This window comes from Nelumbo lutea, chromosome 5 (genome assembly GCF_056320005.1).
Source record: "Nelumbo lutea isolate HS-2025 chromosome 5, American lotus-T2T, whole genome shotgun sequence".
Taxonomy (NCBI): domain Eukaryota; kingdom Viridiplantae; phylum Streptophyta; class Magnoliopsida; order Proteales; family Nelumbonaceae; genus Nelumbo; species Nelumbo lutea.
Window position 1 is genome coordinate 4184467 of NC_142688.1, and position 21147 is coordinate 4205613.

The 21147-nt window shown below is 36.8% G+C and overlaps 3 protein-coding genes across 3 annotated transcripts; 1 reads left to right on the forward strand and 2 right to left on the reverse strand.

Annotated features, from left to right (window-relative positions):
- The first annotated feature begins 901 nt into the window (after positions 1-901).
- LOC148849918 (chloroplast protein FOR GROWTH AND FERTILITY 2-like) lies at positions 902-5755 on the forward strand. The gene is made up of 2 exons (XM_088947090.1): positions 902-1479; positions 4793-5755. Exons 1-2 carry the CDS (start codon positions 1165-1167, stop codon positions 5624-5626), a joined length of 1149 nt encoding a protein of 382 aa, XP_088803216.1. The 5' UTR covers positions 902-1164; the 3' UTR covers positions 5627-5755.
- Positions 5756-5984: 229 nt separating this feature from the next.
- On the reverse strand, positions 5985-8558 carry LOC148849919 (GDSL esterase/lipase EXL3-like). Its single transcript, XM_088947091.1, has 5 exons — positions 8183-8558; positions 7839-7969; positions 7492-7725; positions 6582-6837; positions 5985-6483 (listed from the first exon to the last, which is right to left on the reverse strand). The coding sequence occupies exons 1-5, from the start codon at positions 8481-8483 to the stop codon at positions 6290-6292; spliced, it is 1116 nt and encodes a 371-aa protein (XP_088803217.1). The 5' UTR covers positions 8484-8558; the 3' UTR covers positions 5985-6289.
- A 1876-nt stretch (positions 8559-10434) lies between these two features.
- Positions 10435-16424, reverse strand: LOC148849920 (GDSL esterase/lipase EXL3-like). Its single transcript, XM_088942449.1, has 5 exons — positions 15324-16424; positions 13756-13886; positions 13398-13628; positions 11695-11950; positions 10435-10844 (listed from the first exon to the last, which is right to left on the reverse strand). The coding sequence occupies exons 1-5, from the start codon at positions 15622-15624 to the stop codon at positions 10651-10653; spliced, it is 1113 nt and encodes a 370-aa protein (XP_088798575.1). The 5' UTR covers positions 15625-16424; the 3' UTR covers positions 10435-10650.
- Positions 16425-21147: the final 4723 nt, after the last annotated feature.

Consider the following 21147-nt stretch of genomic DNA (forward strand, 5'->3'; position numbering starts at 1 on the left):
TCTAGGATATGCTATTATGGGTATGGGGGATGGGCTACCACCCATTGTTTAGCCCATGAAGTAAAAAATAAAAAAGTAAAAAAAAAAAAATTACAAACCATTTTTCCCTTGGCCATTATGTCACATGACATAATGTGATAAATTACCAAAATATCCTTATAAAATTTTCTTATTTCTTTTCATTGCCTTTTTCTCCTAAGCCCTTATTGACAAAAAACTGCCTCCTATTTTTTTTTTTCAAACGGAACTGGCTAAAATAATACAAATTATTTCATTGATGTAGAAAAACAAGTTTCTTTAAATTCTTGTTTCATTTCACTGATGTCTCTATTCATCTTAAAATATAAAAATATCCGCTCCTTTTTTCAATAAACCAAGAAAAACCAAATGAAATTGGCTAAAATATATAACAAGAATCATTTTATTAATGTAGAAAAGTAAGTTTCTTTAAATTATTATTTCATTTCATTGGCATGAGTATGTATATTCATATTAAAATATAGAAAGTATCCAATCCTTTATCCAATAAGTCAAGAAAAATCAAACAAAACCTTAAATTTATATCTATAAAAAAAAACCTCTATCATTTCAATGAATATCATAAATCATTCAGATTTCAAAGCAATGGAAAGAGATTCAAATTCGATATTATATTTGCAAAATTAATCAAGTCATAGATATTTCAAATAAATAAGAAAATAATAGTTTGGGAATTTAAAAAGTTTTAAACAGGTGAATGATAATCTTTTTTTGAGGTTATCTAAGCAACTCACAGAAAGGGGTACTTGTCGCAAAGTCAAAGTTGAGGGGTAACTGTCTGTCACTGATCCCACAGTACGGAGGTTCTTTCGTAATTTATCGAAAAATAGAAGAGAAAAGTTTAGGAATGTTTTCGAAAATTGCCAAATTCATTAACCCACCATAGAAATATAGAATGATAGAATGAACCGTGAACGCAGTAATCATTCGCCGTCTTTCTACATTCCCTGTTTATCCAATTTGTTGAGGATGCGATGAGATCAGTTCAACGGATGTGAGTCTATAATATTGCATTTGCAACTTTATCCTAACTCTCTCTCTCTCTCTCTCTCTCTCCTGTACGACCTGCCTTACCTTTAAACTTGTTGAAGATCTGCGAAAAAACAAAAAGAGGGAGAGAAAAGAATGGAGAGGCTTATCTATTCTTCCCCTCTCCCTTCCAAAATATCTCTAAAACCCTACTCTTTCCTCCCTCGAATCGGCCGGCTTGATACTGGAAAACTCGGGCCTTCCCCGTTATTCCGTACCGAGTTCAGGCGGGTCGGCTCGTTTTTCTGCAAACAGGAAGGTCTACCTTCTTCATCGTCACCATTCCCCACGAAATTTCATTCCGGATGTTCGTTAAAGGCGCCACCTTCCCCCGCCGATTCACCGGTTCGCTCAATTTCCATTTTTCCTTCTCTTAAACACATCTTTGGAAGTGCTTCAGAGCATCAAAAGGTAAGCTTTTATGCTCCTTTTTCTGGATAAAGCACTTATTGACGGCCGTTCTTGACATTCTCCTTTTTTGTGCATTTCGGCTATTCCTTGCTAGATTCCAATAACTCTAAATTGGGTTAAAGCTGCTCAATGCGAAATCTCTTCTTTTATTGGTTTCTATTAGTTCCTGGACTCAGGTTACATGTCTGCTAACCAACCCTGATAGGTTGAATGTGGTTTTAGCATGTAATTGTTCCATGTTCACGTCCAACATCTTTCTTACGCTCTATTGTTTTTGACTGGTCTGAAATAAGATTTTATGTAGTTTGTTTAAGAATTTTTAGGAATTCAGGGCCTAGTGTGAAGCACCACATTGTAACTTTTGTACTGATGCTAACATTGATGTAATTGGGCTATTCAGGATAAGGGTCTCGAGGGACTCCATTTTCTTCTTCTCCCCTCATTGTCTTTTTTGCTTTACTTCTCTTTTCCTTAACAAAATGAAAATTGGCAAGAGCTTCTTCTTTACGTTCACTCTATCAGTCTATCTTATTCTTACCCATATTTAACTATGGTATTTTCCCTTTAGGGAAGTAGAGTGCTACCGAGTTAACTGTGACAAGTTGGGGCGGGGGGGGGGGGGGGGGAGGTTGCCCATTTTGATGAACTGAACCATAATATGTTAGCTTTCTAACATATCTTTGTCTGGAGTTATATTTAAAGAATTATTGATGCTCTGAAACTATTTAATTTTGTGATGACTTGTTAGATCAGTATGCATATTCCCTTGAAACTATTCGGTTTTGCCTTTTCTTGTAATATGTGTTCATCTGGAAGAAATATAGTGTTTCAAGAACTAGTGGCTTTTCTGAATGTTGTTCTTGAATTATTGTATAGGTTGTGTTGGGTCCTCTTTGTTGTTGACTGAGTTTTGGTTGATGATCATACAAGATAATTAGGTTTTGCAGATGGAGAAGCTTATCGCTGACATCAAAATTACTCCATCTTTGCAATTTGTGGTAGTTGTTGATTGTTTTAGTTATGAAATGAAACTATTTTGATATTTGGAATTTTGCAAGAGGCTATAAAGAAATTGGTTTTCTGTTCTGAGGTATTCTTACATTCCAGGTGTAGTAGACGAGATTACAGTTGATGGTCTATGCAAACTTGCAAAGATGGGATGTTACAATACCAATACAAAAGACAGGATGTTGCGATGTAGGTGGTGTAGGACAGGTAGGGGGTCCTACAACTTTTAGATCTAATGGTATTATAGGTTGAAGGAATACAGTTAAAATGATTAATGATGAAGACAGAGATGGAGAAGAAAGTAAACATTGTGCTGTCCGCTAAAGAATGAGCTAAATGTTAGGAAGGAAAAAATGTTAGAGTTGACAGCAAAGAGATAGTTTTCTTAGGAGAAGAAATAAATATGAGGGGGAGAGAGAGGAGAAAAATACCTGGCTACAACTAAAATTGACTAAAGCAAACTCTTATTTTTCATGAAAAATTATTATATATTTCAATTACAATGACTTTATGAATTCACAGACTCCAAACTCAACTAGGAAGCTGACCCCAAAACAACTTTTACTGTCTTTGTAACTAAGACACTCCCACAGATAACCCATAAAACATTTACAGGGACTCTAACTCCTAAAGTAAACCTCTAATTCTACTAAAACTAAATAAATCAAAACAATTCCAAGATAGACATAAACAAGGACCCAAATCCCATTGCCGACTGGCCCTCCATCAGCAAAATAACTATAGTTTTCTCAAACCACATCAGATTTAAAAAGATATTGTTCTTGTTAGAGAGATTATCCAATAACCTATCTAATGACATTAAGATCTTGCAAAAATGGACAAGTTTTGGCACATGAAAAAATAGTCTAAAAATCACAAAACTTGACATTCTAAAAACTTTCTAAGAAGAAAATTTAAACTATGATGGCCCTTTAAAATGATTAACCTCATTATTAAGACACTACTGAATTAGAATGATAATTCTTAAAAGACTAAAATTGACAATATTCAAGTAACTCCAAAACTATGTATTGTCATTGGTATTGGAATTTGAACGAATTTGGTTTCTTCTTCCATGGTTTCTTTCCCTTTTTCATACCTTCATCAGTGGGCATAGTTTTAAAATCTGTGTAGATAATAATTTTTCCCCCTTTTGAGATATACAGTGAGAGTCTGAGAACTAGCTATTTTATGCTAAAAATGACAGAAGTTAGGTCCATATCCTGCCCACCACTGCCAAGACCCGAACATGTAGGTCCAGCATTGGGTAATGACCTTTTTTTAGATAAATGGTGAGGGTTTTGTGGTAGGAATGAGAACTATCTTTTCTTTTCCTAATAGAGTGTCGTGTTTCCATGCCACAGAAAGGGGAAAACCTGAAATCCCCAGAAAGATATCAGATCTTTACATGGTTAAGAAAAAATAATGTACATCTATACTTATGTCTAATTAATTAAATCTTCCCATTAGAGCCTGAATTATCATAGTTTGTCTGTTCAAAATTCTTTAAATAGACCGGTGAATCAATATTCTTTCAATATTTCCAGTAGGAACATTGATGGTTGAGCTTTTGCCATTGAAGATTTGATGATTCCTTTCCTTGCAAAACACAAGCACAGGGAAAATGGAAGTGTGCTCAATTGATGATTCCTATTAGAGCCTGAATTATCATTATGCTATGCTTGTTTCTGTTCATTTCTTCATTGTTTTTAGGCTGGGAAGTGGTTGTAGTACTCCCAAAGCAGTTGTTTTGCCAATCTTGAAACTACATGATTTCCTGTAATACAGTTAGTCCTAAGTGGTTTTCGGGGAGACTTTCTTCACATGCTAGAGTTTGGAAAATATCAAAACACATAGAAACATGATAGATTCCAAATAATATTTTGGAGAAAGAAAGGCAAATTGACTAGGTTATACTCCCGGATATGAGCGCAATAGACATATAAATATTGAAAGAAATTAGTAGGTTATATTATTATAGTAAATGTAGTTATGGAGGGTAATGAGGCATCCTTCAATAGATCCTTTATGTTGTACTTGTTCATGAAGTTAATCTATTGCTTCTTTTACTAAAGGTTCTCCATACATGCCGAAACACAGCTTTCTTTTTAAAATATTACAGTGGTTGGATCATCCAATTGTTACATACATACAGGCATCCGGACCAAAAGAAATGCATATTTTTTTGGCTGTAAATAACATGATGACTTGCTTTTGCTTCTTTTCTATTAAACCATACCAAACAAATAATTTACACAATATCATATTTGCTCCTGTCAGAAGTCACAAAATTCTCTTGTTTCAGGCACTTCCGGCTGGTGCTATTATTCTGCTCTCCTCTCTAATAGTGTTCTTGGTCCACCCAATTCTTGCTCCTCCAGCACATGCTACAATACATACTACAACAAGGGGTTCTGCTGTTACTACAATTGGGGGAAGATTTGTTCAGAGTGAGCTACTTAGCAGTGCTTGGACTGGCTTCTTTGCTGGTTGTCTTCATACGTTATCAGGTCCAGATCACCTTGCTGCTTTGGCTCCACTCTCAATTGGGCGTTCACGGCTGGAGAGTGCTGCAGTTGGAGCTCTCTGGGGCTGTGGCCATGATGCGGGTCAAATGATCTTTGGGTTGCTTTTTCTACTTCTCAAGGACCGTCTCCACATTGAGGTCATTCGAACATGGGGTACAAGAGTGGTGGGCATAACTCTTCTCATCATAGGGGCTATGGGAATCAGGGAAGCATCTGAGGTCCCTACTCCTTGTCTTGCCCTAGAGAAGGGAGAATGTGACGTGAGTGCCCTTGAAGCCTTTGATGCAGCACCAGTGGAGAAAAAGAAGATTGGATTTGCAACTTTTGCCACAGGGATTGTCCATGGGCTTCAACCAGATGCATTGATGATGGTGCTGCCTGCGCTAGCTCTGCCATCACGGTTGGCTGGTGCTGCCTTTCTAGGTATGTTCTTGCTTGGAACCGTAATTGCCATGGGTAGTTATACAGTGTTGATTGGTTCGTGTAGTCAGGCGTTGAAGGAAAGAGTCCCTAGAATAACTGAGAAACTAACCTGGGCGGCTTCTCTTGTTGCAATTGCTCTTGGATTGGCCATTCTCATTAGCCAGCTCTTTGGATTTAGCTTGTATTAATCTGATCCTCTCAAGTTACCCATTTTTTTTGAACTTGTAGTTTTAATGTCTTTACATCCAGAGTTATTCCTGTATTTACTATTACGTTTGGCTCGACAAGAAATATATATATATTTTTTTCTGTTTTCATTTTCCTTGATGCTCCTAGGTCTGATAGAAGGGGACACTTATCTTTCTGCCTATACCGGCTACCGGCAACTTTTGTTGCTTTATTTTTGGTTAGAGTTGAAATTGGTTTGTATTCGTTTATTTATACCACAATATTTTTGTGTAGCCCCATTGAACCAAGAAAAAAATCTCTTTCTTTCTTATCTTATTTATTTATTTTTTATTTTTTTATAAAAGAGAACAAATACAATTGATGAAAAAGCTTTTATCATTTCATTCCTTGCATTACACAGTACACAGTTACACACCATGACACCCTAACGGCCGGATCTTCTGGTGCTGGTGCTGGACTGATTGGGTCAAATTTGGGCCTGGTCCGGCTGAACACACACGCCAGGCCTGGCCCATAAAATTGCATACCTACTTCAGAGCCAGGCTTTATTACACACAGTGACACACGCCTGACCCATAAAATCCCTTCATTCATGAATAATGAATTATGAAGGTTACAATATGAACGAATGCTATACATTAACAAAGGCGATTTCCTTTGCCTCAGTAGAAAAAGCTAAGGTACTTGCGTAATAGTGGACCAAAGAGAGCTTTGTAGGCTTTCTGGGTGGGATGAAAGCTATCCCAAAATACATATTTGGAGACATCTGCGCACGTAAAAGGGTTCAAGTCATTGCACAGCAATGTTACTTCTATCTTCCCCGTACCACAACATCCTTTGCTGACCTCTTCAAACCCTAATAAGTGGATAGAGGGTGACAGGCACATTAACGATTAATCCATTCCACACAACATAATTAAAGCAAACGATGATTTAGGTTTTATATATGTTTACCGTAATCTTGAGGCCTTTGAATAATATCCTGCAAAGGAGAGTAGACGTCAATGTAGAGAAGCCTTGTCCCAGGAAGCTTGTGTCTGAGTGAATTTAGCTGGGAAGATAGCTTGGCATTGAACAATCTCGCCACTTGGTTGTACTCTTCTGCACATTCTCTGTATATTCCTCCAGCTTGGGTTCTTTGGGATGGCACACATCCTATTGGTGGAGAGCTAAAGAAACCTATCCTTCTTCCCCCAAGCTCATACAATTCCTGTATGCCGTGCCCCAAGCCCCCCAACAATTATCACCATCAGTTAAAACATAATCTACTCAATCACTAAAAGCTTTCAAACCTTGGAAGAGTTTTGTTGTAAAGCTTTCAACAAACACATGGCAAACTGGAGCCCTCTATTGATCGTGCGTGGGTTATGAATCAACTATCAAACTATAGTATTCAAAAGCTTAATACATCTCCTCTGTGATCATCGACCCTAAGAATTGGGGTACGGTAGACCAAGTCATAGATTGACTGCGTTTCAAAGCATCATGAGAAAGCCCATGGGCTGCTCTATACAGGAAAAACCCACACCACAGAAAGCTTATGGATGTCAAAATGGCCAGAAATCAGGATATTTAACAAACGATAGACCAGGATATTTAACAAACCATTTTCATATTTAGGCTTAGTTTGGAAGGTGTATAAATGCAAATATATAAAGTATAAAACCTTGTATTTTGTATGTATTTACACTGTACATATTTATATTTGTACTCATTCTAAACTGAGCGTTAAAGACAAAGGCCCTAAAAGCACAATGCCCTTTTTTTTGGTGGGCCTGGTTGGGCTGGGCCATGACAGACCCACAGGCCACGACGACATGCAGTAATAAAACTAAGAGCTATTAAAAACGGTGTACCTCAGTACCTGTACGAAACCTGAAGCCTCCTGGACCATGAGATCCGTGTAACTGGGAATGTCGTAATGAAGTCTCCTGAACGTTGCACCAAAATATGTATTTGCAATGTCGTCGCTCCCCGCACCAATAACATATAGGCTCTGTGATACGATGGTTGAGCTTCTCTCCTCTCCCACAGCTTCGTTCAACTTTCCTATATACTCTTTGAATAATTCCAATTGCTTCGGCAATGATAAAACCGACTGAAATATATATATATATAATTTGAAGAAATCCCACATAAACATATTTGCGATTTTGAAAGTAAAAGAAAATAGACAAAACATATATATTACAAATATGAGGAGGACTATACCGATGCTTGTGCAGTCAGAGGATCAAATCCTGCACCACCTGAGGCAAAGCTTACGCCGGTAAGGAGGTCTTCAGTTTGGAGATCGGGGTCGAGATATGCGGGCAAAAGCTCCTTTATCCCAATCTCTTGAACTGGAAAAATTCTCAAGCAAATAAATTTCTTTAACAAAAAAAAAAAAAGTACTAATCCTTCTAGTTTAGCTTAGCTTAGCTTAGCTGAAGTGACCTTTGATATGTGATTTGACAAAACATATTTCTCACCAATTCATAGTAATCAATCGAAAAGTATTTAAGGTATAAACAGCACAGGTACCAATCACAACCTTGGGGGGATGAGAAAACTACCTAAGAGGTCGGAAGGGACCCTTCCATTGCTAAACCTTCCAGTTGGAATTCCTCCCATGAAATCCCTCCCATATGGAGGGAAATTACACTTAACTGCAGTGAGAAGGTTGTTGTTATTGCCGGTATCCACAATTGAATCTCCAAACACTATCAAGGCCGGGATGGTTACATTGTGAGGTAAGGCAACAAGAGTATCAATGAAGGAAAAGGAAAAGAGAAGAGGAGAGAAGAAAATAATGGTTAAAGTAGAAGATAAAGAAGAAGAGAAAAGACCAACTGTTAGATATGTAAGACGGATCATAATGTTTATGGAAAAGAGCTACTTGGTCTTAGCCTAGAAGAAGAAGAAGAAGTGAGGATTTTTTTTTTTTTTTCTCTATTCCATTTATCATATAGGTAGGTATTTATTTTACTGGGCTGGGCTGGTAAGAGAAAAGGATATCAGTGGTTGACACATTAAAGATACACACGTAACGTGTACATAAAGCCATGTAACGTAAGATGTTAGTTGAAGATGCATGCAATTCTATCACACGGCCAAGCTATTTTCCGATCAACTTAAATTATCCTACTCCTACCCAAAGCTTATTGGAAGTAAAGCAACTTAGTTAAAATTAATGTATTCACAGACACATTTGTTCCCAAACACCCAAACTCAAATCCTGCTTTTCTATGGTGCATAACAGACTCACGTCTCTCTTGTTCCAGAAAAGCAAACGGTATTATCTAAGGTTGGGCCTCCGGGGGTTATACATTCTAACTGTCCCTCCAATTTGGGAATGGCTAGGGGCCGCCCCATAGTCAAGATACTTTGCCTTGTTCCTGGTGGTGGGGTAGGACATCCAATCCTAGTCAGGGATGGGGAATTCTTGAATTTTCTCTACTCCAAGGTAATTACTTAAATAATGATATATTTTATGGATAATTTATACATAAGATATATGAATTTGGGGGTATTTTAGGAATTGAATTATAATACTTTAGGGATAATTCATAAATATAATTATGGGATCGTAGGATTTTAAGAACTTACGGAAAACTTAGAGATATTTTAAATATCAATGTTAAACCTAGAGATATTTTACTAATTTATCTTCGGGTTTAGGTATACAAAACTCGTCCCCGGTTCAGGAAAAAAAATTTTTTCCCATCCCCGCCCCATCTTTGTTTAGGGTTGGGGAAAACCCGCCCCATTTGGGGCGGGGTCCCAGTTTTATAGGGAAATTGCCATCCCTACTCCAATTGGTGGGTTTAAATTAATTCAACAACCTGAACCAAGGTTGTTCAAACTGACTTGGAGAACGAACCGGTCAGGGGTTCGGTTCCCGGGTCGAACGGTTGACCCATTCTAACAAAAAAACATAAAAAATTAAAAAAAGGTCAAAACCATTGAACAGTTCGAACGGTTTGACCGCCTAAGTCAGTGGTTTACTGACCAAATCAATATTTTTGGCCAAAATCTTGTTTTAGCGAAAAACGAAACTGGTCTAACCGATTTCCGACTTTTCTGATCCAACCATTCGGTCCAATCCGGTTTTGAAAACCATGGCCTGAACTGTCAACAGAGCTCTCCATGGTATCTGATGCATTGCAGCATAAGTGTCATACGTGGAGTTAGAGAACCCCCATTCATAACCCAGCCCAAGCGGAACCCAGATTAGCTGAACACAATGGTTGTATAACCAACAATAACGCACCAGCAATAATTCATATGTGCCCAACAACCACTCAATCTCAGATATTATTATTGGTTACACAGCCCAGTAACACAACCATCGCTTTCAGCTAATTTGATTTTACAGCCGGAAGTTGAAAATGAACAGCCGGAAGAGGCTTGGTAACCTATCAAGATTCAAGACTGAACATGCATATCAATGTTTTAGTAATTGCGCTGGCAACTGGCAACAGAAAAGGGTTTCGGTAGTTGAGACGAGACTTTTTTTTTGGGGGGGGGGGGCCACACAATTCAGTAGTTGAGACAATAAAGAGAGATTTAAAGACATCTAATAGTTAGGGATGTTATTGAAGGTTAGTTGAAGATGCAGTTGTATGCTGAGAATCATATATAATAGACAAAGTCCAACTCTATAAACCCTGAGAGTTGGCTGCTTTATGATTGTAGGATTAGCAATACCACCACATAGAAAACTGAAAATGGGGCCTTATTATTTCTATTGTTCATGGGGGATCTTTCTTGTTATATGAATTCCCATATCAATGTCGTAGACCCACCACATACATTGCTATCCGTCTAAAATGAATTGTTTAAACATTCATTACTCTCGTTTAATTTATTCCAAACTTACATTAAACTTCTACTACTGCAACAGGTATGTTTTTAATTCCCAAGGTAGATTGTACTTGTAATCTCAAACTCAAATAATGCAAATTCTGGGGCCAAAGACTAACGACCTAATTAACTAATTAAACTGAATTTAACAAAAGGCGATGATCTGCCTAGCTAATTATTAAACGAAGCTCTTGGTGAACTCTTTTACAAGAATATCGACGAGAATGGCGTAAGCTTTTTCTGTGGGATGGTAACTGTCCCAGAACACATACTTGGACGCATCTTCACAGGTACAAGGGTTCAAGTCATTGCACAGTATCGACAGTTCAATACTTCCCGTTCCACAACATCCTTTGGTAGACTCTTCAAATCCTGATGACATTATAAAACAAAACAACACCGTTTAAACTGTCGCAAATTGGAAGATTAATTAGTGTTAGAATAACCAAGAAAAACAAAAAAAAAACAACTTGAAATTGAACTGGTAGCCTTGTCTTGTCATGAGATCTTTTTTGCTCATTGAAAATTAAAGAGCCCATAATAAAGGTGATCCAATAACGAGCATGTTTTATAAGACAATTAATTTTTATACTGACATCCTAAATCCCCAAACCTTAAATGATTTAACCTTAAGCCCTAAAATTAAGCCCTTGATTGCACACACCCTTTATTTTGTTTTGAAAAGTGAAAACAAGTTGATTTTGTTAAAAAAAAGCAAACGATAGTTAAAAAAACAAATTTTGTGGTATAGATATTAATGAATTATGGAATATGATATTAAATATGAAAATATGTTATATATTTAAACCATAAATTCAAGAAAATATTTTTTTATTTCAGTTTGGAAAACAAAATCACACATATACAATCAGGAACATAGTTTCCATGTTTTCATTTCAAAAACGAATATATTTTCAAATTAGAGGAATTTAACTTGTTTTTGGAGCTCACAAAAAAAATTTACAATATTGGAGAATACTCCCTTGATTAGTTTTGGAGCCGGCCATCCAGTATGCCGACGAGAAGATAGAAGGGTCGTTGGCAACCACTCTTAGTGGCCGACGGGGACATGTCAAGGTATGTCATGACAAGGATGACAGTGAACATGAAGGTGACATTACTATATATATATAACAGTGACATTACTATATATATGTGTGTGTGTGATCTTCACATATATAACAGTGACAACAATAAGGATGTTCATAAAAGATTGAATTACCATAAAGATGAGGCCTTTGTATAATATCTAGCAAGGGATAGTAGACATCAATATAGACAAGCCTGGTATGAGGGAGTTCTTTTTTCAGCCAATGTATCTGGGGCTGTAGCTTAGCGTTGAACATCTTCGCTGCTGCATTATAATTCTCTGCACACCCTTTCACTTTTCCTCCGTTGACGGTTCTCTGGAAAGGCACACACCCTACTGGTGGAGCGTTGATCACTCCAATATTTCTCGCCCCAAGTTGATGCAATTCCTGCATTTTTTTTATCAATAAATTACAGTTTATTAGTGACTTGCCAGACATAAAGCTCTTTTGTTCATGCAAATTATCTGACAAATATTTGATAGTTTGAAGTTAGAAGTATTGAAGACTAGATACATTTACGGGCCTTAATTAAAATTAGGTATTGACGATGACGCACCAATGACATTACTGCCTTTTTTTTCATGGTCATCCCCTCCTTTTCTTTCATTATCAAGAGACAACTATTTCCAGCGAGGGAGAGAGAGAGAGTGAGTGAGTGATGAGAATTCAAGTTTCAACTCTCAAGAGTCAAGACAATAACTAGCCCCTTTCATTTGGGCAAATTTCCCCACATTGTTACTGCCTAAAAATTTTGGATTAACACTGAACACAGGTCCGTCCAAGACGAAGGTTCCCCCTTTTTGATCAATGACCTGAATTGGCAACATCATCCCTGGACAGGAGCCAGCTAGGGGACCTCGTCTCCCTGAATTATAATATGGTAACATGTACCCGACTGGCCCCAGTGACGGTTTTAATCACTTCTTTGAAACCCCAAAAGGTATATATATATATATAAGAGATTTATTCAGAAACAAGAGAACAATAGAAACAGATATAACAAAAGGCAAACGCAAGACACTCACAGACCTAAACTTGCGACACAGGAAAAGAAACGACAATGCACCTGCAACAAACTGCAACAAACAAGGAAGAGAAACATAACCAGAAAAAAAAAGACACACAACAACTACCTCCGAAACTAAGGGTTTTTACTAACTTGATCAAACACCACAGAGTCTGCCAACCATCTAGGCATAGCTTAGGCGAAACAGCTCAGAGAAGACAAACCATAGATAACTAGCTTATGTGCCACCCCATTAGCAGAGCGAGACACCCAACAAAAATCAAAAGATCATCCTTGAACAGATTCCTTAAATCCATGCATAAAAACAAAAAATACGGTGACATTTCATATCAGAATAAAAAAGACTGTCTATCAGAGATTTACAGTTTGATTCAAAAACCACTGCTTCCAAAAGGTACAGGGATTAGCTTTGATTCACAAAGTTAAACCATATGGTTATCTTTGGTTTGAAGGAAAAAGTAGGGAAAGGAAAGGAAAAGCAAGGAAACCTTTACAAATCTTGTCTAGGTTTTGATATCTTTCCCTTCCTTTCTCGACCTTTTCCTTTAAACCAAACATAACCTAAGAGAAATTTCCTATAGAAAAATCCAGATATTCAGACACCAAGGTTGTCAGTTTTTTTTTTTTTTTTTTCTCTCTTTCGGGGGTCCATGAATGATACAATTAATTTATTTTATGTCCCTTTAAGGCTTAAACCAACAATAGCTATTTGGAGCTTGTATTACTCATCAAACCCATGAGCTTAAATCATCATCACTTCAATACTGCAACTAGCTAGCTAGAAATATAGCTGTGCTTAGTGCTTACCCGAATGAAAGAAGTAGCCATTTGAACCATGAGATGAGTGTATGAAGGGACATCATAGTCCATTTTCCTGGTTGGTGTGATGAAATACCCTGCAAGGTCGTTACTACCAGCACAAATGATGTAAGCGCTCTCAGCTAGGATGGTTGCAGTCTTCTCCTCTCCAACAACTGCCTTCAATTTTTCTATGTATTGTTTGAACATTTCCAACTGATCCGACATTGTAAAAGCCGACTGATATTTTCATTTGGTAAAAGAAAAGGAAAGCCTTGCATATTAGAGCTAAGCATAGAAAAATAATAATAAAAGCTAGCTTGACACAAATTAATATAAATGATGAACAGAATGGTTATACTCGTACCAGTACTTTAGGTGCAATAATATCGAATGCCGCACCGCCTGATGCAAAATTTACCCCGGTAAGGAGGTCTTCTATTTGCAGAGTTGGGTCAAGATAGGGGGGCAATAGCTCCTTTACTCCCAAAGCTTCAGCTGGGAAATTATCAAAGGAAATAAACTTTTAATGTAGCAGGAATATGCTCTAGCTAGCAATTAATATACATGGGGTTGAATTGAAGTTTTGTTAAGTTTGGGTTGGCAAATTTAGCTAGGTTTTGACATGCATCGATCAGTTTGGGCTTAGGCCAAATTCCATTTTAGGGTCGGTTTTTGGTTGGCTCTTGACCTATTTGTACCCCTGCGCTGCTTTGCTCCAATAGAGAAAAGGGTTCAAAAAAGATTTAAGTGGAAAGAGTATTTAGAATGATGGATATTATTATAGAAAATTAATAATTAAGATGTAAGAGGGTATTTATTATGTAGGGGGCCACGATATACAGCATAGTGCAATAATTAAGCAACAAATTCCAAGTGACTATTTGGCCTTCTTTCCTCTGTATAATGTAGATATCGATTGATGCATACACCCTAGCTACTGATTGTGAATCTTCAGTTGGGTGATGAGCAACCCATATTGATTATAAGGTTGTGATGACCACGTGCAGTGGTTTATCTCCTGTGAAACACTAGTTATGTATTATTTAATGATATACGTACTTTGACACAGTGTTTCTTAATTAGGTTATAGTTATTAATTGATAAGGAGGTAGCTAGCGTTGCAATTTGCAAGAACAAGAGGCTAAGGGGAGACTGGAGGGGGAGCCACAGATGTAAGTTTCATCATAGTACTTGACATCTTCAAATTAAAACTCATCATATAGATCAGAGTGAATCCATTTCAATTCTTCTTCAACGAACTGCCCTTGGAGTTGACACTTGAGAGCTGCATGGTCATCCATCAGTTGTCCTTGGTTCTCTGCAGTCTGCGCTCAGCCCATCTCATCATGGATGTTCTCAACAATTAATACAAATTAATTATTAATTGCTGACTTAATTTGCATAGGTTACGTCTCTAAATGTGTGGAAACTCAAGCTAGCTTCTATTTCTAGAACCGTCTCTGAAACTTTTGCCAGCTAGATGGAAATTAGTAATACAATTCCCACATGAATCCAACTCTCCTCGATCGACCGGTAATTGAAATAGGAGAAGGTAGGGTTTCGATCGACTATATATATATATATATATGTTTGTCAAACGAGATCAAGTAGTGTGTCTACCTGGAAGGAATTGAATTGAAGGATGACATTATAACAAGGTTGGTAATGGTTAGTAGGGGAATCCCTTCTGCTTCTTACACAGTCTGTAACTCTGTCCTCCTCTTGTCAGGGTCAGGGGACTGAGGAGGTTAAATAGTACGCCACCATGTTCATGTACGTACCAAGAACAAGATATAGGAAACTGATCGAACACATATTGTATGGTGGATGAGTTCTGCAGGAGACTGCAACTCAAACCACGTAACAAAAATAATTGAAGTAGCTAGAGAGAATGTGCGGTATGTACGTAGTAAGTGACAGTTACGTACGTACCTATGAGGTCTGAAGGAACCTTTCCGTTGCTAAACCTTCCTGTTGGTTTCTCTTCTGGGAAATCTCTCCCGTATGGAGCGAAGTTACACTTGGCTATCGACACGATATAGTTATTGTTGCCTGTGTCTACAATGGAATCTCCAAACATGAACAGAGCCGGGAACGAGACATTCTCAGGTAGGATGAATCCGGCGGCTTGGATGATCTGCAAATCAATACAGCTGAATATAGAGAGAAGAAGAACTAGGCAGCAAGTTGTAGGGGAAACTAAACCCAATTCTAAGGCCGCAAGCTGCTGCATTGTGGATTGTGGTTTGCACTTCACAGGGGAGATAAACCCTCTAATTACTCTTAGCTTCCTTCTCCCTCACAGTAATAAACTGGCCGGCCGGAGGAGAAGAGAAATTAAGTAGGGATCGTCGGTGTTCTGGTACTCGGCCTAGCTAGCGCTTTATAGTTTTATATATATGCATGGTTCTTGACCCATTTAGCCGTGGTGCCATGTGATGCACTTTCGGTTAAATTTGCAACTCTCGTACGCAATCTGCATTAATTTCCAAGATTAATACGATGCGTTGAGACTTGAGAGAGACGAAGAACTTCACAAATCGACAACTTCCACACAGCCTGTCTAATTAATACTCTCTTCGTGTTTATTTCTTCATTGAGTTTTCTGCCATTCCTTCCCGCCATCAGATACGTACCAATAAACATTAATTTGTTTTTGACTGTGCGATAATCGATTTTCATCGCTGATGCTGATGGAGGCACTCGTAGCCATAGCCTAGCTTGTCCCCTTCTCGTTTTAGCATCTCATCTCATATAAATTAGACCATCCCAAAATTCTAATCCATTTAGTCTTACGCAGCTCGTGTCATTCAACTAAAAATTTGTAAGTCAGCAGGTAGAGAGCTCTCCTACCCCATCTACACTATGGATAAATTATAAAGACCCTTCAGTATGGGCTCAATGACAACTACTCTCTTGATCTCTTGAACTTTCATTTGCAAGAAAGACTACTACCAAGTCATCAGTGAAACAACCGACACCCCCAAAGCTCACCGGGGGTGTTCTAGTCTGAGTCTCAAAATACTTGTCAAACTGGATACACAATACTCATCTCAGATCCATAAATGGCTGGGAGCAACCAGGATCCTAGTTCATGGAAGAGTCACGAGCGAGCATTGGTGTGTAGAGTAGGGATTTTTGAGATTTTGATTATTTATAACCTTGCATCGGAAATAAAAAATCTGGATTAAGCCTATCCGTACTTTTTGTGGTCCTGCATGATCCCACGAGTACTCACAATCGTCACAGAATTATTTATTTATTTTTTGACGGTGGGCTATAGGTTGCGCGTCACTCTGCTGCAATCAAGCATCAAACTTTCAGCTGACTCACAAACCAGGTGGTTTTGAGTCTTGACTTAAAGTTTTCATAAATTTTACCTTTAATTTTTGTTAAATTTTCAAAATATACCCTGAGCTTTTCAACCAAGATACCCCACTGTTTTAATTTGTTTAGATTGATTTACTTGGAAGGAGATTTCATCGGTAAGGGAACTGAGCCTTTGGATAATCCAAAAATCATATTGGATTTCAGCAAGGAGAGGTGTAGGGAATCCAATAATCCTAATGCTCCAAATAGCTTGATGAGGTCTTATGGGGAACCCCCTGAGTAATGGAAACTCTATGTAGCTAGATTTACTGTTCAGGAACGCCGCATCACTTCAGTAGGGGTGATCATGAGCCGGACTCGGCCCTAGTTTGTAAGCCCAAGCTTACAGGTTTTCCGGGCCTATCACATCCTATGATAAAAAATTTATTATTTAAATTTTAAATTAAATTAAATTACATGTAATATGTGCAAATATATATACATATATGGCACAAACCCAAGGCCTCCATTCTTATGCACAAAAAAAGACATGCGCCTCATTTCATTCTTAGAGTTGGTTTGACTTGGTTTAGCTTATCTATCATTTTATAGATGAAAGGCGTCACCTCCATTTTTATTTTTGGATAATATGGGACTTGAAACAACACTAAATATTAAGTGCTACTATTGAGTGTTCTTCTAAGTCCTACATTTTTATTTTTGGCAATGAGAATGAAGGCATTGCCTTCATCAATGTTAAGGCCTTGTCTAGGACAATTTACAATTATATACTTGAATTGGTTTCAAGACTTTACACATGAATTGACATGTGTCAACTAATTAATATTTTTTTATATGTTAAAATAAAAAATAAAAAATTGTGTATCTTATATAAAATATTAAACATTTAGTATAAAATAAAACATACTTGTATATATATTGCAGACTGGGCTAGGCTGGGCATGGGTGGGGTTTAAAATGTTAGGCCCAAGCTCGGCCCAAAACTTTCCAGGCTTGATGCGGGTCTGGGCCCGGTTTTCGAGCTGGGTCAGGAATGATCACCCCTACACTTCAGCCACCAGAAGGAGATATAAATATGATGTGAATTAGGTCATACATATTAGAGAGAGCAAAATGGGATTTTAAAAATTTTAAATGAGTACACATGTGACATTTAATGGGGGATTGGGGGTATGTTTAAGTCTAGATGGGTCAGCTTACAACGTATATTTAAGTCTATTTGAAAAAACTTACGATAAGTCAATTTATAAAAGGTCTTAAATCTTTTACGCGTAGTTTAAAGTTACATGGCTGACCCTTCAAATGGAATCACTAATAAAGGAGCCATTATTTTTTGTAATAATTACGAAGAATCTATAATATTCTTCTTTTAACCTAAAAGATAATTTGGTTTCATTCATCACCAACCCACCAAATGATAAAAAAAAAGAAACCATTGTTTTGGTTAAAAAAATGGGCTTTGTGAAAAAGCGACTTTTAGTGCTTCTAAAAGCACAAAAAGTCCTTTCTGAGCTTTTAAATGGAAGCTGAAGCCTGTGCACTCTGTGATGGTTCAAAGCTCTGCTTAGATTTGAATTGGAATCAAATCTCAATTGAGTGTGATAATAAATTGTTGGTGGAGCTAATTAAAGACCGGATAACAACTCCCTGGACTATCCACTATCATATGCAAGAAATATCTCTCTTATTGAGTAACACAAATGTAGTCATTTCTCATGTCTATAGGGAAACAAACAGAGTGGCAGACTCCCTAGCCAACTATGGAATTGATTTAGGCACCAAGGTGATTTTTACTGAATTCCCCCAATTACTAAGTGAAACAAAATCCTTCCTCCAAGATTATTTTTTTTGGTACCCTATTCCTAGAGATGTGTAATTTTGTCTTTTTCCTGGGTGGTCTTGAGAGATTCAAGGAGTGTTTCCATGATTTGGTTAGGGGCAACGCGGACTATATCCTCCCCTTTGTTATTAATCTCTTTTGGATCTTGGTTTTAACAATAGTTTAGGTGGCCTCCCCTCCACCTGGCTACTAACACACCAAGTGATAAGAAACCATTGATTTTATTTGATTCAATTACTAAATGAACTTTTATTGCCATATTTGGCAGAGCTTAAAATAAGCACTTCTAGCTCTTATTGTGTTTTAGAAGCCAAAAGCACCCCTAAAAAGGCCATTAGAAAAATTTTAGTTGATGGGGCGGCTTCCGGCTTTTTGCATTTTCAAGAAGCGCTTCTTATTTCTCATGTTGGTTTTGCCCATTTAAACTTTTTTTTTTCTGAACTTAGAATGCCCCCATCAACTCTAAAACCTCTGCCCCGTCTTCTTCCCCACTTTTCCTTTTCATTTTCACTTCTCACCACTTGCAGCAAAGGTGAATTTCACCTGAGCTCCAGCAAATGTGGTTTAGGGTCAATTAGACCGTCTGGATCTGGTGTGTGAACATGCGTGGGCTTGACGATTTATTGACAACAAAGAAATGTTGTCAAATTAGTGTTTTTTTTTTATTTATTTTTTTTACATTATAAAAAAGTAAAAAACACCCTAAAATGGAAAGGCTGGCAAAAAGCCTTTTTTAGGAACAACTTATTGAAAAAGTGATTCGAAAAAAAGTTAATGTAGAGGCAAAAAGCTGATTTTAAGGTTTTTTTTTTGAAACTTTATGTTGAATTCATGGGGGAGATGTGGGTATTAGATCGATACATACTTGTGTTCTAGTAAGTCATTGCCCTTGTATTTCATTGTATTTGTTGCACAAAACCCAAAAGTACAGATTCGAAAAGCATCCAAAAGTACAGATTCGGCCTATAACATATATCCATGGAAGAATGATGAAAAGAAATCCACTACAAAATCAATAATGGTAAAGAGTACAGGGTTGTGCACACACAACCTCACAATAAAACCCTAGACCCAAATACACCCAAAAACCCAATTTCTCCCTCAAGCCAAAAACAAATATACAAAAGAAAAACCTTAAATACCTAAGGTGGCATTTGAATGCACTTTTCAGACGTTTGAATCTAAAAATATTGCTTTTAAGATGCCACATTTGTTTGGTATTGCATTTGAAATCTATTTGCAACGACGGTTCTCTCTTTCTCTTTCTGTCTTCCCGCCATCGTCACCACCACTGCAATATGCAACAATGGCGGTTTGGTGAGTAATAATAATAATAATAATAATAATAATTATTATTATTATTATTTTATTAATTATTAATAATTTTAATATATTTTATTAAGCATTAATTATTTTTATTAATTTTACTTGTGTTATTTATTATTTATTAACTATTTTAATATTTTTATAATCATTAATTTTTTAATTCTAATAATTTCATTTATTAATTTATTATTTTTTATTTGTATTGTTTCAATATTATTTTGAGGTTAAAAATGACTTTTTATGAGATGATGCAAATTGAACTCAAGATTTCCAAATAGTATGTTCTAAGGGTAAAATAATAAAATCAATAAATTTCATATGGTAAAAGATGAATCCAATACAAACAAACTTATGGATTCAGGGCTTCTACAAAGTAGAAAAGCACTTATGCTTCTTTTCAGATTTCAGAAAAAATATCTTTTTAACTTTTCAGATTTGAAATTTCAGATTTATCATATGCAACTTATCCTCAGTATTTTTTTTCCTTAACTTAATTTGAAATGGAATCATAAAACGGATCGCAACAAAAATGTCAAAATACAAACATAACGGTATCGGGCTTTAAAAAGACAAACATGAGCTTCCTTTCCAGATCGTTTTAGCTGTTTTGAAGCTTTTATGTACATGATGGGTGTGTGAGGTAAAAGAGTAAGTACAATTAATATTGTTTTGACTAAAAGGATAAGCAAAAAAATTAATCAGATAACGTGTCATGTGCAGGAAATCCCCTAACAGCCCAATTTTTTTTATTTTATTTTATTTTATTTGTTTCAAATAACTAAACCCAATTTCCCCCCTCTCTCTCTCTCTCTATGGATTGGGGAATACTTATAAAATTATTTATTATAATTATTTGTCATCATCTTTATTATTATATATGCTAAGTTTTAAAACACTGCCTTGGATTATCTTGTTCCATTTCTTCCGTAAAGCTCTCAAAATAAATTAATTTATAATACGTTAATTGCTTTTTAACACAATGTAAGTGAGGCAATAGAATTGGATGGTAGTTTTAGTATTTGGTATTTACTAATTACTAAGGACACAGTATTCAGATTTCAGAGACAGAGGTGGCAAGTTTTTTTGGCCGCGCCAGAGCCCAGTTGGGAGGACTTTAATGAGCCATCTGAAAGGCCAAGCCAAATAGGAAAAGTCATTTTCTTTCTCTGCATGAAACAGAAAACACAGTTCATACATTCAAGCAACTTTAAAGCATCTTTTAAATTATTAAACACTTTCGTTCAAGAAAAGACATGCTTT